Source organism: Protomyctophum parallelum, assembly GCF_964188405.1.
Source record: "Protomyctophum parallelum genome assembly, chromosome: 18".
Lineage (NCBI taxonomy): Eukaryota > Metazoa > Chordata > Actinopteri > Myctophiformes > Myctophidae > Protomyctophum > Protomyctophum parallelum.
The window spans coordinates 14,759,890-14,777,389 of record NC_139716.1 but is presented as its reverse complement, the minus strand read 5'-3'; the positions used below and the strand labels follow the sequence as shown (position 1 = coordinate 14,777,389).

Here is a 17,500-nt window from a genome sequence, read left to right as displayed (position 1 = left end):
GGGTAAAAATTAAGTCAATTTTGAACTTTGTATTTGTGGGTTTACTAGTCATACTGCCATTATTCAGACTGCTTCTGTAAAACAAAATTAATAAACAAAGCTGTAAAAGAAAGAAAGAAAAGAGGTGGAGCGGCCTGCCGGAGCCCACAAAGTGCAACCAAGTCCTAACAAAAATACAGGTCCATGGGGGACTGACTGTACCGCCCCTATATCAAGCCGTTAACCGTGGGTCTAATTGAGCGAAACATTCTGGTATACTGTAGGTACCGTTATCCTCTTTCCATCCAAATGATTGAAGTGCCTGGTGCTGGGAGTCTGGTACAATGCACAGGTCCTGGGCCTGGTGAGAGCAGGAGTGGACCTGGTGAGACGTAGGAGGGGCCCGGACAGGAGTCAACCCACAGCCTAGTCCGTCCACGCGCCAGAATCTGGTTCTCCCAGTCCTGGCAGAGTAGTTCCGGAGCAACGGATTGTGTGGCCCTGGTCTTTCCCTAATGGGACTGATCGAGGGTAGCTATACCGGGACGTAAGTCGGGACTTGATCAACCCCGGCTGGGTCACCTGAGTGAGGGGTATATGATGTTCGAGAGACCCGAAACCCTCGGCGACCTTGGGATACATCACTGAGGATAACGTCCCAGGTGCATCCATGCGATGTTTTTTTTTGTTATAATGTAGGCTATTAAAGCTGTCTCCCAGTTGGCACGGCAACACTGCTGAGGAGGAGGGATGGAGTGGACCGACTGGAGAGATGGAGATGATGAGCCGAGAGCTGGCACAGATCTAGAGATAGTAAGCATGGAGGAAAAGAGCTGGGTCAGAGAGAGAGAGAGAGAGACACCATGCAGTGTTCAATCTAATCTATATAATTGTGTGTGTGTGTGTGTGTGTGTGTGTGTGTGTGTGTGTGTGTGTGTGTGTGTGTGTGTGTGTGTGTGTGTGTGTGTGTGTGCGTGTGCGTGTGCGTGTGTGCGCGCATGCGTGCGCAGCGCGTGCGTGTGTGTTGCTGATCCAGGCCAATTAAAGTAATTGCCGCTGCAGCTCCAATGCTGATTGGACGAACACATCAATCAGCCCCCCTCCCTCCCCCCACCCAACCAGCCACTCACCCGCATGCTGTGTCATGTGTTCCCTCTACACTGAAATCCTCAGTATTCATTTCACTCTCGCAGTGTACAACTCCAACCAAATGGACCCTTACAGGTAACTCTCAGGCCCCTTTTCCACCGGTTGGTTCCCAATGAGAACCGGTTCAGTTCTTTTTGGTTTTTAGTCCATGAGCCAGAGCTCCAAAATTGAAACGTTAATTATGAATTGAGTGGGAAAAACCATACCTATATTAGATTATTATCACCATGAAATTTCCCCAATTGAGTACTTACACAAAGACAATGATTTATTGTATTACAAATTTTACATTTTAAAATATGCAAATGAGGCATTATGTAGGAAAATATGCAAAATAGTCGAAAATATGATAAAGCTACTACTGTGGAAGGGTTATCATGTATTAATTTACTTGTATTGATCCTATAAACAATTTAATATAGGGTATAGTTTTCCCACCAATTTTGGAGCTCTGGCTCATGGACTAAAATCCTAAAAGAACTGAACCGGTTCCCATTGGGAACCAACCGGTGGAAAAGGGGTCTCAGAGATTGATTGGAATTTGTATTCACAGTATGTAGAATGGATTGGGTCTATTTCAAACCAAAGTACAGGTCAAAAACTGCTAGGTGAGTGAGGATAAAACCAGAAAAAGCATGTCCATTTTCAATTCATCAGAACATTTAAAGACGTACAATTATACACTTCTATGCAAAAAAAAAGAAATCATCAGTTGGAAAATATAGGGATGGGGGACATTTAACTTTTTACAGCAGCTGCCAGTATAAGCGGTTTTGAAGGAGTCTAGGGATTCACATTTCTTAACGGCTGTTGGTAGGGTGTTCCACATTTTAGTGGCATATAGGAAAAAAGAGACCTAATTCACAGTTTGTAGATTGTGTCAATGACATATAAGGCCTAATTTCCAGGCATTATGGACGATCATACGTTTCATTAATGAGTGAATTGGCTTCTTTCGGCCACAGGGAGGCGACAAACGACAGAGCTTTCCAATCTTTAGAAACCAAGCTACCATGGCAAACAAATGAGCCAATCGCAGCATGAGAGACGCTTCAGGTTATGGGATCTTGTGAACAGCCTGGCCGGCCCGCCCATGACGCACTCTTTCACATTTGGACCGTCACCAATCAGCTTGCAGGCGTTTAAGCGCCAGAGCAGCTGCTACACTGATATATGTGACCTATCGAATAAAGTTACGGGGTGTTTATAAACAGTTGGTCCAGAATCCTCAATCCAGATACAAAAAACATGTTTGTTTTGTTTTTGTACTTGAGATCAATATCATAACATCACACATATTTCGTTTACAAAAATGTACCCCTTTCTCGTGGAATTACATAATTAATTGATTATTGAATGAAGTAAAGGTTTACTTGTTGGTCCCTGCGGTCACATAATTCGACAGGTCACACATGCGGTCGTGACTCGTGACGTCACGTGGTTGTGTTGTGTTTAGATAGAACCACTAACAACAGTAACACTGACTGTAGTGTAACGTTAATGCAGAGCTTCAATACTACATGTACAGTACCAGCACGTGCACGCAAACTAACATTAGGGGACAAGACCACGCACGCGTCATTAGTGCGCGAAGCAGCTGTGCGTGCGCGTTAACACCTTAGTTTTAGCACTGGTTATCTTAGCATGTTAGCTTAGCATGTGTTCCTAGTTGTCTTTTCACTCTTTTGTGTCCAGTTGTGAGAGCCGAGACAATGACGTCAGCATCAACTAAAGTAAGTCAGACCAGCATGACATCATTCATTCATTCATTCTTTCGTTTACTGGTTTCATTCGGTTCAAACTGATGGAAAGTAACTATTAATTTGAGTATTATTTGAGTACTTTTACTCACTGGTAGTCAGGCCGTTTAGCTCAGTTGGTTAGAGCGTCGTGCTAATAACGCGAAGGTCGCGGGTTCGATCCCCGTAATGGCCACAGTACTTTTATGATGAATTGGAAACGGTGGACCCTCTTGTTGTCTTCTAAACAAGACATGCAAGCGGCGGAAGTTGAGTGCTTGGGATACATCACTGAGGATACGTCCCAGGTGCATCCATGCAATGCTTTTTAGTTATAATGTACGCTATTAAAGCTGTATTATTTGAGTACTTATACTCACTGGTAGTCAGGCCGTTTAGCTCAGTTGGTTAGAGCGTCGTGCTAATAACGCGAAGGTCGCGGGTTCGATCCCCGTAATGGCCACAGTACTTTTATGATGAATTGGAAACGGTGGACCCTCTTGTTGTCTTCTAAACAAGACATGCAAGCGGCGGAAGTTGAGTGCTTGGGATACATCACTGAGGATACGTCCCAGGTGCATCCATGCAATGCTTTTTAGTTATAATGTACGCTATTAAAGCTGTATTATTTGAGTACTTATATTCACTGGTAGTCAGGCCGTTTAGCTCAGTTGGTTAGAGCGTCGTGCTAATAACGCGAAGGTCGCGGGTTCGATCCCCGTAATGGCCACAGTACTTTTATGATGAATTGGAAACGGTGGACCCTCTTGTTGTCTTCTAAACAAGACATGCAAGCGGCGGAAGTTGAGTGCTTGGGATACATCACTGAGGATACGTCCCAGGTGCATCCATGCAATGCTTTTTAGTTATAATGTACGCTATTAAAGCTGTATTATTTGAGTACTTATACTCACTGGTAGTCAGGCCGTTTAGCTCAGTTGGTTAGAGCGTCGTGCTAATAACGCGAAGGTCGCGGGTTCGATACCCGTAATGGCCACAGTACTTTTGACAGTTGGAAACTTAAGTAGCCTGTCTAACTAAACTACAGGTTCAACTAGAAAAAGTGCCCTTCTGGGCACAGGTCTCCACCAGGTTATCCACAGATCTGTGCAGTTAGAGGTAAAAACACTTTTCGGCCAGTTATAGCGCCACCTTGAGGCTGAGTTGAAATTGTTCATGTGGCATTTCGTCCTCGGCCTAGTGGGAATGTGCGTGCACAATTTCACGGAAATCACGCGATGTGTTCATGATTTGCAGCATTTTGTTTGAAACTGAGCACTCCTGTGAACTTTGGAAGCCAATCTTAACCAATCAGGATGGAGTCTGATAAATCTGAAAGACCCGTTTCGTTGAATGGCTCTAGAGAGACTGTGTACCAATTAGCGCGATGTTTGGACAAAATCTGTAGGTGTACTGTGCAAAAACTTGTTTTGCACAAAGCGGCCTCCTGGTGGCGCTATAACAGGCCGTTCTGGAAAGTTTGGGGCAGAGGTTCATCGTTGGCATCCAGGGAGTGTGTGTGGAAAATTTGGCATCGACCGGGTTAACGGTGGCCGAGATTAGCTGTTCACGGACGGACGGACGGACACACACACACACGGACGGACGGACACACGGACGGACGAAGTGCAAAACATACTCTCCCCACATGCCTTCGGCCTGGTGGAGACAACAACTTACCTTTAGTTTACTTTACACATCTACTACACTACACTACACAGTGCTGCATTATTTCACAGTAGTTTTATGATGAATTGGAAACGGTGGACCCTCTTGTTGTCTTGTAAACAAGTGCTTTATGGCAGTAGTTCCAGAGCAACGGATTGTGTGGCCTTGGTCATTCCCAATTTACAATTTAGGCATTTAGCAGACGCTCTTAATCCAGAGCGACTTACATTAAGCAAGAACAAAAAAGCATCATACATCACATAAAATCACATAAAAAGCATTTATCATGAAACATGCGTAAGCTAAGAACGTAACAGTGGAATATCTATATAATGAAACTATACATATAAACTATACATATATACACACTATACTATGCTATACATATGTACTATGACGTGCTATGGCTACATACAATGCAATTATTGTGCTGTCTACATAACATAATGGGACTGATCGAGGGTAGCTACTGGGATGTAAGTCGGGACTTGATCACCCCGGCCGGGTCACCTGAGTGAGGCGTATGATGTTTGAGAGACTTCAAGATTTAGTAATAATGTAGGCTATTAAAGTTGTATTATTTGAGTACTATACTCACTGGTAGTCAGGCCGTTTAGCTCAGTTGGTTAGAGCGACGTGCTAATAACGCGAAGGTCGCGGGTTCGATCCCCGTAATGGCCACAGTAGTTTTATGTTGTTGTCATGTAAACAAGTGCTTTATGGTGTCGTCCACTCAAAGTTAACAGTTTTTGTATTTAGTTGTGCTTGAAATATACTGTAATTCTGCAAACTGTTAATAAATACTTCAATCAATGTACTATGTAATTTCTTTTTAGGTATGTTGACTTATATTACCTTTGCACCGGTATTAAAATGTTGTTATTCTTAAATTGTACTCAACCATTGGCAATCCGAGAGAGACGTGTGTGTGTAAGGCGTTTTGAATACATTTTACACACACACACTCACACACAGGGTTGACTGTCATGTCATAATGTATTGACAAATCAATGTTTGATTTGTCAGGTTGGTGACATGTGTGTGTTCTAATTGTGTGTATTAATTTGTTTTCATTGTACTCCTGGGTATTTCTGTGTGTTTGTGTTTATTTTTCAGGTAGGTGAAATCTTCTCAGCGGCAGGCGCTGCCTTCACCAAACTAGGAGAACTGACCATGCAGTTACACCCTGTTGCTGACTGCACTCCTACAAGGTCACACACACACACACACACATCACCCTCTCATCTTCAATAGAGTAGACTCACCAGGTTAGCACTTATGATGCGTTCAGTTCACACGGGCAAATGTAATAGATGCTACCATTCATTGTCAATGGAATCTAGCGACATGACGTGGCAAAGACGCAATGATGCATGTAGCTGCTCCAAATCAACTCGCAACGCGTCGTTGGGTCTGCCCTTGTGAACGCGAAAGTGTTGATTTCGTTGACTAAAACTATGACGAAATTGTCGTACATATTTGTCGAGTTGTCGAGGACAACTAAATAAAACTAAGCTATGATGACTAAAACTATGATTGAATATACTGACAATTTCGTCAACAAATAAAAACTAGACTTGACTTGGATGTCAGGGAGGGACTAGTGGAGAAGAGATCCAGTAGAACTGAAAGACAAGTCATTTTATGCTTGGTTGCATGTTGAAAATGGCAGATCTACAAGCTCACAGCGTGTCGATGTGTTGTGAGCTTGTAGTCCGGCTATTTTCAGCATGCAACCAACTCTAAAATCAGTCATTATGACACCCTCAAGGCCCGCCAAAATGCATTTCAGTCGACTAAATCATCTGTAGATTTAGTCTATTTAGAAAATGTATTCAAAAGACTGCCTAAATCAAAATTTGCTGTCAAAATCAACACTATCAGCACTACTCACCCTCTCATCTTCAATAGACTCTCTCTCTCTCTGTGTCTCTCAGTACTCAGAATAAGAGCACAGTAAAAAGGAAGGTGAGCGATGACGGTGGTCCGGTCGTCTCGTCGGAAAAGAAGTCGTCCAAGAAGGCCAACGCCTCCGCCGCCGCCGCCCAGGGCATCCCGGCCGTGCCAACGGTCCAGGTGGGCTTGACGACGGGGCTCCAGGGAGGCCCCGCGCAGCCTCGCATGAAGAAACAGAAGACTGCAGGTGAGCGCGGCGGGGAGAGGGTAACGGCCTATTCATACTCCAGTTTTCTGGTGATGAGGTGACCGCCGAATACTACTAACATGACGTCATACTGCAGTGGTATAAGCGCTTCACCGCTCACCCAAACACACTGTTTTTTTCTAACCACTGCCTATGAATAGGCCTTAACGGAGGAGGTATGCCAACAGCCAAAGTTTGCTCACTCATAGTCTTAAAGGACCACTTCACCACTTTTCAACTTATCTTCATATAATAGGTCCTCACTAATAATCATGATAAAATGGCACGATTGTTTTCTACTCAGTCTGTGTCTCATAGTAGGGCTGTGGGCAGTTTAGAAACCGTCTTCCAGTGACATCATCATTAGGCAGATTTGTTTTAAACAAGTTTTTTTTACAAAAATGTTTAGATTTTCATTATCGTTAGAACGATGGCTTCCATTTTCGCATTGCAACTTTTCAGGACTAGAAAGCCTGCAGTTTCTATTAGCTTGTATTCCCCATCGATGATGGGAAGACGGTTTCTGAACTGCCCACAGCCATCCTATGAGACACAGACAGAGTAGAAAATAATTGTGCCATTCTTTCATGATTATTAGTGAGGACCTATTATATGAAGATAGGTTGAAAAGTAGTGAAGTGGTCCTTTAAGCTCTGATAATGATCCACGGGTAAAGTGGATGCGGAAATGGGAAATTCAAAACAAAATGTCTTAAAGACATTTTAAACATATATTTTCATGTGAACGGAAATGACAAACGGCTTCCTTTCTCGGCTTCCGGGGATGAGTACCGGTAAGTAGTACCAGACTCTCTATCTATGTCTCAGTCTGGCTACGCAACACTAGCTCAGTCATGTCACCCCCAGCTCTCCCTCCGCGTTAACTAAGGGAAACTGTATATGCTGTGTTCACATGGGCAGACGCAAAGATACAGTCTACCATTCATTGTCAATGGAAGCCAGCGACATTGCGATGCAAAGACGCAATGATGCATGTAGCTGTGATCTTTGTGTCTGGCCGTGTGAATGCAACATAAGGGCTCAGAAAAAGCCTGTAAGAATAAGGACTAAATATATTATATAGTATATTATTTAGTGTATTTCTTTTAAAATGTGTGGGGAAAAAAATGCACAGTGTTTATTTCTTGGTCGTCTCTAGTGCTGATCGCTCCAGTGGTTTAGGAGATTAGCTCTGGGCAGATGGCACACGCATCTCCAAAAGCTCTTTAAGTAGTTGTACGGGACATATCTAGGGCTTAAGTGGTTGAAATGACAGAAAGGTGTGCACGTGGGGGTCGTAGCTTTTGTCAGATATAAAGGATAAAGGGGGAGGGGGACGGGGGACGGCAAGGAAGAAAATGTTAGGACCCACTGACTGGACATCATCAAGTAAAGCAGTGGTTCCCCAAAATGACACTCATTAGCCTGTGGACCACCATTTGAAAATACATGCCAGGGCTCTAGCAGTGATTCTCAACCCGTTTAATTTCAAGGACCCCCAGTTGACATGCATTAGTCAATACGAACCCCCATTTAATGGCATTTCTATAGTATTATTTGAGTACTTATACTCACTGGTAGTCAGGCCGTTTAGCTCAGTTGGTTAGAGCGTCGTGCTAATAACGCGAAGGTCGCGGGTTCGATCCCCGTAATGGCCACAGTAGTTTTATGATGAATTGGAAACGGTGGACCCTCTTGTTGTCTTGTAAACAAGTGCTTTATGGGGGGGGGGACCCCCCCCTGGACCTGCCTGAAGGACCCCTGGGGGTCCCCGGACTTTAGGAACCACTGAAGTAAAGTAAATGTACCTGAACGTTGTGTGTGTAGATGTGACGCTGAGTGCTCTGAACGACTCCGACGTCAACAGCGACGCGGCGGACATGGAAGGACTGGGGGAATCTAACAACTCCAGCAAACTGAACAACTTTGATCAAGGTAAACATAAAGCCACACACACACACACACACACACACATTATGATTAGTAGTAGTATTATAATCTACTCATTGAGTGCTTTAATTAGACCTGAGGACGATTCTACAAATGTCTTCTACATCCTGACAGTTTTCTGAAAAAGCTATGTTTTTATGTCAGTGGTTCTTTGATTTTTCAAAAATAGCAAACCGACAAGCTCGTAGCGAGCCACTCGGTGGCGCGCTGCGAGCTTGTAGATCTGCTATTTTTCAATAGCTAAAGCATAACATAATGCTAACACCAAAAGGGGTTCCCGCCCAGAATGGGTTAATTAGACCCGAGGACGATTCTACAAATCCTGTCAGTTTTCTGAAAAACCCATGTTTCTAACTATTTCATGGTTCTCAAACTATTTCATGTCAAGGAGCCCCAGAAATAGATAGATGTACATGTATTTGGCCGTGGACCCCCATCTGAAAATATGTTGTTCCAGGGATCCCCCAGAAGCACATATTTTACTTAAAACCTTTCTCTCTGAAAGAAATGTATATTCAAAGATTTGCGCCACATTTTCACGATTGTTCAAAAATAGCAGATCTACAAGCTCATAGCAATTAGGGGGATAAGAACTCCGGCAAGGGGACCAAGTACAGACCCATGGGGGATCCTGGGTCTGTAAGGATAGATCTTTCACCACATAGCCAGTAAGAAAGAAATCGATGGCATCATTTAAAAACAAACCAAAAGAACACTTATGTCCTGTAGGTGGCAGTGTTTTCCATATCATGACCTTACAGGTGTATTTGTAATATCCATATCATGCTAGCTAATTATGACAGCAACTTAGACAGCAATTTTCTGTGACTGCATCTTTTTCCCAGAATAGAAATGCACGTATGATACGTATTGCTTTAAAAAAAACTGTACATGAATGCATCCGATCTGATTAAATAAACATTATTACAAACGGCTCACCAAATCAAATGGACAACTTGTTTGGCTTTTTGTAGAGTCTGGGATTTCCACAATAGTGTTGTACACACACAGTGATATTTGACACGCTTAATGGAAAAGACAGGGCTTCCATTTGTAACTAAATAATAATAATAATACATTTTATTTATAAGGCGCCTTTCAGGGCACTCAAGGTCGCAGTACAGGTTAAAAACGGTACAAGAACACAGTTAAAAACAGAACAAAACTAGGGCACAGCTTTCAGCAGAAGACACAGAGGTCACACAGAGTCATAAGCCTGCCTAAACAGGTGGGTTTTGAGGTGAGTTTGAAATATGGTGATAGAGTCCATGTAACTCTCGTGGAATTTACAGAAAGGGTCCATTTGGTGACATTGTAACACTCTGAAACACGAGCTCCTTGTGTCTCTGACAGCTTGGCTCAAAGCGGTCTGTCTGTATACAGTATTTTAGCCACGACATGGAACATGTTTAGGCCTGTTACAAAGATGCAAAATTATATTATACTACAGTATAAATATCTGATTGACTTTTATAACACTTAAATGGAATAAAAAGATGTTTCTCCAGATGGGGTAAATTGCAGATCACAGATGGAATAATTTGGAATGAACATTGATCACCGATCAGTGGTTGATCGATCTTCTTTATTTTCACAGTTCACACCTGCAAATGCTAGATTAAACCGTCATTTCCAATATTGGTACGTTCCATTAGAAGTCCTCTTCGGTTGATGAAAAGATGGCTGTACTTTATTGTGCTGTGATAACAATGTTCATATCATGACAATGTACTGTACATTGTGTTCATGCCCTTACAGGCCCATTTGTCTTTTGCATTAATGCATTAACCATTAAGGTGGTTGCACACGTTTTTAGGAAAACCGATAGAAAAACGCAGCTAAAAATCCGAAAACAGGTCCAGCGTGCAGTGACCTTTACTGTACTTACTATAATTAATTCATCATTAATCGTTTGTGTTTCAGACAGCCTGAACTTGGATTCAGGTCTCATCATGAACTCCAGTGACCTCCCACTGCTCTCCCGTTGACCTATCATCTCTGACCTTTGAACTGTAAACGTGATTTGTTAACCCCCCCCCCCCCCCCCCCCCCACACACACACACTTTTGATTTATACTCCACCCCGATTGGTCAAGAACTCACCTCCTCCAACCATGAGCCATGTCAGAGTCACCTGATCTGAGCCGAACACTGCGTCCCAGCTGTGAGTAGAAGCCCACATGCCAACAATAAGGTGTAGTCCTGTCCCTGAGAACCTGTCTACAAACACATGTCCTATCCCTGAGAACCTGTCTACAAACACATGGCTGCTGTGCTGACAAATAATTCTGCTATCACAGCAGTGGTCCCCAAACCTTTATGCTCGAGAGACCCAGGTTATTTTCACTACTTCTGAAACATTTGTTTTCTAATTTATGGAATTTCTAGGGTTTTTATTTCTTCATTAAATTACTGAAGAAATAAATCACAATACATTTTGAAAAAAAGGTTTTTTGGGAATATGCTTTTGAAAACATTTTGAAATACCAAAACAAAACCTAGGAAAGTGACCCAACCAATCAAACACTCAAGAGTCACAGACCTGTTGTGGTCATTTAGGGCTAGCTCTTGGTGTCTCTTATTGTCCACTCATTTTGTATGTCTGGCAAAAATTTAATTTTGACCAAAATGTCCACCACAAGCCAGCATGATGATCACTTGTTGGAACAACGCGCCGTCGGAAAAACCAATCACACGGCACCGATCCCTGTACAATACATGGATCATGGCTTGACCAGCTGTTATGGTGGCCACGATGACCCGTTGCTCCAGTGAACAGCAGCAGGTCAATGAGCTAAAATGTACCTGCATTCATATTCATTCATCTATATGGGAATGACTTCCTTGTGACTGTTTCAGATTATTCATATATTGTAGGTTTTAGGTGTTACATTCAACACATTTATATTCCATCCCCTTCTCTGAGAGATGCTGTGTTGTGTCCAGATGCTCCTAAAGACTACTCCCCGATTTAGATATGAAATGTAATGGATTATGGAATTGCAACTGTCAAGATACTGTCTTGGATATTTATGTGTGTTAGAAAATGGGCAATGTTTTAACACATTTTGGGTGGGAACCCCTTTTGGTGTTAGTATTATGTTATGCTTTAGCTATTTTTGAAAAATCGAAGAAAGACTGACATAGAAACATAGCTTTTTCAGAAAACTGTCATTTTCAAACAGACATTTTTAGAATCTGATCTCAGGTCAAAATGGGTTAAGGGGTAATTAACAACTGTAATCACCCGGGATTCGAACCAAGGATGACCTACCTAATGTACTACTTATCCAAAAGGCAACCCCTGCTATGTCCTGGGGAGATATTGGTCGTATGAGCTTCATGCAGTACTGCTTGTCAACCAGTAGGTGTCCTACCAGACACCAGGCCAGGGTCTAAATGTCACACACAGTGATTAAAGTTAGATTTATTTTATTCATAAAATGAGTCCCAGATTGCAGCGTTGAGTAAAATGTAATGTAAATGCAGTTCCAAATGATGCATTTGTCTTGTTATGTAAATGAGCGTGCCGGGTATGCTAATTTACAGTGGTGGAAAACATACTTGCATTCTGTACTTTGAGTAAAAGTACCAATGCTGCAATATATAAATACTCTGTTTCAGGTTCAAGTCCAGAATTAAAAATTATTGGTATCAAAATGTACTTAAAGTAAAATGTCAAAGTATTCATTGTGTGCAGAATCTAATTTCAAGTTTTCAAATGTGTATATCAATCTTTTGAAAATAGCAGATCTACAAGCTCACAATGCGCTAGATCGGCTATTTTCAGATGGCTGAAATGTAAAGGACTGAAGTGGTTAATGTATGTTTTGTTTGTAATAATCAAATTCTACAAAGTATCTAGTAACTAGAACGTAATGAATGTAGTAGAGTAAAAGTACAATATTTGCCTCTGAGATGTAGTGGAGTAGAAGAAAACGTATTGGAAATTGGAAATACTCAAGTAAAGTACAAATACCTAAAGATTGTATTTAATTACAGTAGTTAAATAAATGTACTTAGTTACTTTCCACCACTGCTAATTCATATTTTCTCATATGGCACAGAAAATATCTGATCTACAAGCGCAAAGCACGTAGATGAGGTGTTTTCTGCATTGTAAGAGGAAATGTAAATCTGTACCGTATGTATGTGAAACACTTCTTGCTTCACTTCCTGTTTTGTTTTGCGTGGAGGAAGGCATCTGTCTTGCGTAAAGAGGAAGTTGTTTGATAAAACGTGTGTTTTGTAACTTGCCATTTTGTTTTTTTTAATTCTATCATTATTGTATTATAATTTAGAAATGTGTCCATTTTGGGTGGGAACCCTTTTTGGTGTTAGCATTATGTCATGCTTTAGCTATTGAAAAATAGCAGATCTACAAGCTCATATTTTTGAAAAATCAACTGACATAGAAACATAGCTTTTTCAGAAAACTGTCAGGATGTAGAAGACATTTTTAGAATCTGATCTCAGGTCAGAATGGGTTAAAAGTGTTGAGTCATAGTATCAGTCAACACTGAATAAAGTAGTTGTTCCGATATCGATATCGGACGGTATCGGGGAAAAGCTGCCCATACTGCCTGTTATGGTATCGGTACTGCCTGGTATGGTATGGTACCGGTACCGGCCCATACTGCCTGGTATGATATAGTACCGGTACTGCCTGGTATCGGTACCAGCCCATACTGCCTGGTATGATATGGTACCGGTACCGGCGAGTATATGGCATATGTCCGTCTATGCCCTATGGCATACCACGTAATTCATCACATATTTCATTTACAGTCATATTTTGAATGTTTCAGTTTGAAGTTGCTGTCTCATACTCCTACTGACCGTATTTACACAATTAGTTTGCTAATTGTGGCTGCAATTATTAATGGAATTTTGCTTTATTCCTACATCCGTGGTTCTCTAAACTATTTCATCTCGCAGACCACCATAATAACTCCGAGAGTGGTTCCATTTGTACACTCATAGACACTGTAACGGTCCATTTGAAACCCTGGAGCACCACTTTGAGAACAGCTATCCTAGATTATTTTTATAATATTACACACTGGTATCAGATTGGTGCTCCGTATCGCAAGTTCAGTCAGACAACTCTCGAATAGATTTAACCAATATTTATTATAGAATGAGAAGTGTGCATATGATATTTGACTTGGCGTTCGACTCTGCTGCATTTTCTCCCTGCTCGGCAGGTTGAACACCATCATAAAACATAAAGAGCAGGGAGATGAACCCCCTCGAGTATGTCTGACTGAACTAACTCTGCAGGCTACGTCTCATTTATTGTTTATCGCTAAGGAAAAAGTGGTATTGTAACACCTCTAATTACTTAACTAATACGTTTTTCAGAAAACGTAGATCAGGATTTTGAAGGCGTTTTTAGAATGGGCCTCAGGATTAGAGAAGCTCTAACTAAGACTAAATAACTACATTCGAACATTTCATCAAGAGTAACCGTCTAGGACAGTGGTCCGTGCACCCCTTGTGGTGTGTGCGAGCACCTTCTATCTAGGGAGTGGTTGACATGAAAAGGCTAATTTTTCTTTTTTTATAGCGTTTTATATTTCCATGTGGGGGGGGTGCGTCAGCTAGGTCAGGAGGTAACGGGGTGCATGGCCAAAAACATTTGGGAACTGCTGGTCTACTCTAGGTCAGGACATACAAGGTTTCTACCCGACAGCAACAATATAAACTAGATAAAGTGCCCCTCTGGGCACAGGTCTCCACCAGGTCAGGTTGTGGCCTCCTGGTGGTGCTATAATAGGCCAATGTGAAAAGGGTGCCTTTTCTCTTACGGCTGGCAATTAGCCCTTCACTAAATCCCACCCCAAAAAGTGATTGTCCAATGCCAATCCAAATAGTTTAACGGTTGACCTGCAACGGTTGCTATGCAGGTCAAGCTTGGTCAAGCTTTCTTCGCTGCTAACATGCCTATTGGACAAGGATGGGTTGGGGAGGGACTTAGTAAAGGGCTAATTGGATGATATGAGGCATTTTGTTCAAAAGATGTGTTTTGCATAAATCCACCTGCTGGTGGCGCTATAACAGGCCAATGTGAAAAGGTTGGGTATATTCCTTAGCCTAGTAGGAAAGTCTGTGAAAGATTTCACGTAAATTGCACACTGCGTTCATGATTCGAGGCTTTTTGCTCAAAACGGGCCAATCCTGCAAACTTTGAAAGTCAATGTTAGCCGATTAGGATGGAATATGAAATATCAGACAGAACCGTCTTAGAACACATGACTATAGAGATAGTGTGTAACGATTTGCGGGATTCTTCGACAGAATCTGGAGGAGTAATATAAAACAAAATGTTTTTCAAAAGTCGGCCTCCTGGTGGCGCTATAACAGGTTGTGTAAAACTTTGGGGCAAAGGTTCATCGTTGGCATCCATGGAGTGTACATGCAAAATTTGGCACCGACCGGGTCAACGGTGCTGGAGATTAGCTGTTAACAGACAGACGGACTCACACAGGGTGCAAAACATACTCTCTCCCCATGCCTTCGGCCTGGTGGAGACAATCAGTAGAATTCTAGTATGGAAAGTTGGAAACAATTATTTTATTTAGAGAGCTGGTATAGATAAGGAACAAAAACATCAATAATAATACAAAATGATAATTATAATGATGATGAAAATGTATGTCTGACTACAGCAGTACAACACATACTGGTATCACATAGACACTACCAGTAATGATGTGCTGCTAGAGCCTCGCACACACACGTCAATGTTTTTAAATCTCTCAGTTACAGTCCCACAGTCATTTAAAGTATTCAAACATTCAAACAGTAATTCAAACATTGGGAAACATGTCTTCACGTTGACAGTGACACCGTGGCTGTCATGGGTTGGGGTTTTGTGGCTAGCTGTATCTTATGGACATTGTGCTTATTTCCCAGACACCTCCTTGTTTCCCACCTCACCTGTGGACTTTCTGTTTGTGTATTTGAACCCTGCTTTTTCCGCAGTTTAGTGCTTAGTTTTTGTGTGTGTGTGAACTCTGTGTTTGGCCCCAGTTGTGATTTTTGTGTGTTGGATTTTGTGCTGGATTAATGTTTTGTTTTTGTTAAATTTTTTCAGAGCACACTGCACACTTGAGATTCTACTTTTCTTTTTCTTTTCGGAAATTACCCGAGTTATCAGCCTTCTCAAAAGTGCCGCTTGGAACTTGGCTAAAGCCTCGTTCCTGACCACATCACTGGTGTGCCAATAATCACGATAAAGCACACCCTCTTGTGAAATATTGCTTAATTGTACAACAGTGTCGCACAAAAACTGTGAAAATAGATTTATTTATTGTTTAATCTAAATTTCAATTTAGCCACCCATTTTTTTTTAATTCACATTGATATTTTTTTAGTTAAATAGTTGAATTAGCCACTGCACCCCAGTGATATTTAAATGATGTTTTTGTAACTAATTAAATGAGTGCACAGAAAGAAAACAGCCAAAATCGAGCACATTAATGTTGATATAAGGCCAAACCTTGTATAATGTATAATGCTCAAAATAGGGATGCCACGTTGAAAAGGGTTAAACGTTGAGCACAATTGATAACCAACCAAACCAAAGTAAAATAGAAGAAACACCAACCACACCAATACATGGGCCATGCTGTACACCAACCACACCAATACATGGGCCATGCTGTACACCGACCACACCAATACATGGGCCATGCTGTACATTGCACTGGTTATGAGCTCAGCAGCATCAGGGGTGCGGGCGGAGCGCCAAGGGCTCACGGTAGCAGCACAAGATGATTTGGAGTCTTAACAACACATGTCTGCAAAACATGATGTGCTGCTAAAGCGAAGCCTGGACCACAGTCTTGAGTTGTTCTCTCCTAGGACGGCGGGGACTCGGGAGGGACAGTCTTGAGTTGTCCTCAGTGGGGGGGCGGGGACAGTCTTGAATTTGTCTTGTCCTCTCCGGGGACAAGTTGGTGTGGATGGGATGATGCAAGAACAGCGTTCTCCATTCGACCGTGCTGGACACCGGAGTTCGAACTGTGCAGATGAGAGTAAAGAATACACAGTTCAATACAAATGAAACTACTTGAACTTAGTGTCCACTCCCCATTCTGGTGGAAGAACATTCAGCAAAAATAGAAAATATGCTAGATCGTTATATTCTCATAGGGCTTGTAGATTGGCTATTTTCGGTGAAGAACACTGCTCTGTACAGTTTGCCCACATTCCTGTTTCTTTCTACAGGCAGGTGTTCAGGTTAATTTAGCCCGTGTTTAGTGATAGACTTGGAGTGATAGAGAAAACTCCCATACACCCACAATGTGCTTTTTTCTTTTTTACTGGACCATTCTCATATCCCAGGAATGGGTGGACCAAAGTAGTTCCCAGCAATTTAATGAATATTTTTAAAATAATACTCACGCTTTTCACCAATTTCCCCCCTCTATGATAGGGCCCCTTTTGTGAAAAGTCATGATGAAATATTAAATAAGAGTACCTCAAGGTTGCTATGTATTGCTGTAGGCCTATTTCAATATATTTTGATGAGAAGTATTTTTTATTGAATATTTTACATTGGGTAACATATACCCGGGTTTAGTGATGGTGTGACAAATGGCCCTGGGGTTAACATCACCCCCAGCCTGTAGGAGTATGTGCAGTGACAAGGTTCACAGTCCCGCCCGGCTCGCCTCCCATGAACACGGCTAGATGCTCCGCAAAGCCGGATGGATGCGTCACCAACTCACCACAGTGGATTCGAACCCCTGTATTTAACCCCTGCACCACCACCACCCGATCACCACTCACGCTGTAGTCCGTACAGTTGAATAATTTTTTCTTTGTTTTATAAGTGGGCGATTTACTCTTTTATTTTATTTTTA

The 17,500-nt window shown here is 42.0% G+C and overlaps 1 protein-coding gene across 1 annotated transcript; it reads left to right on the top strand.

Annotated features, from left to right (window-relative positions):
* The first annotated feature begins 2,570 nt into the window (after window positions 1-2,570).
* On the top strand, window positions 2,571-12,872 carry LOC310875717 (BPTF-associated chromatin complex component 1-like). The gene is made up of 5 exons (XM_083789032.1): window positions 2,571-2,861; window positions 5,652-5,746; window positions 6,473-6,678; window positions 8,505-8,612; window positions 10,551-12,872. Exons 1-5 carry the CDS (start codon window positions 2,841-2,843, stop codon window positions 10,613-10,615), a joined length of 495 nt encoding a protein of 164 aa, XP_083645158.1. The 5' UTR covers window positions 2,571-2,840; the 3' UTR covers window positions 10,616-12,872.
* The last annotated feature ends 4,628 nt before the right edge of the window (window positions 12,873-17,500 follow it).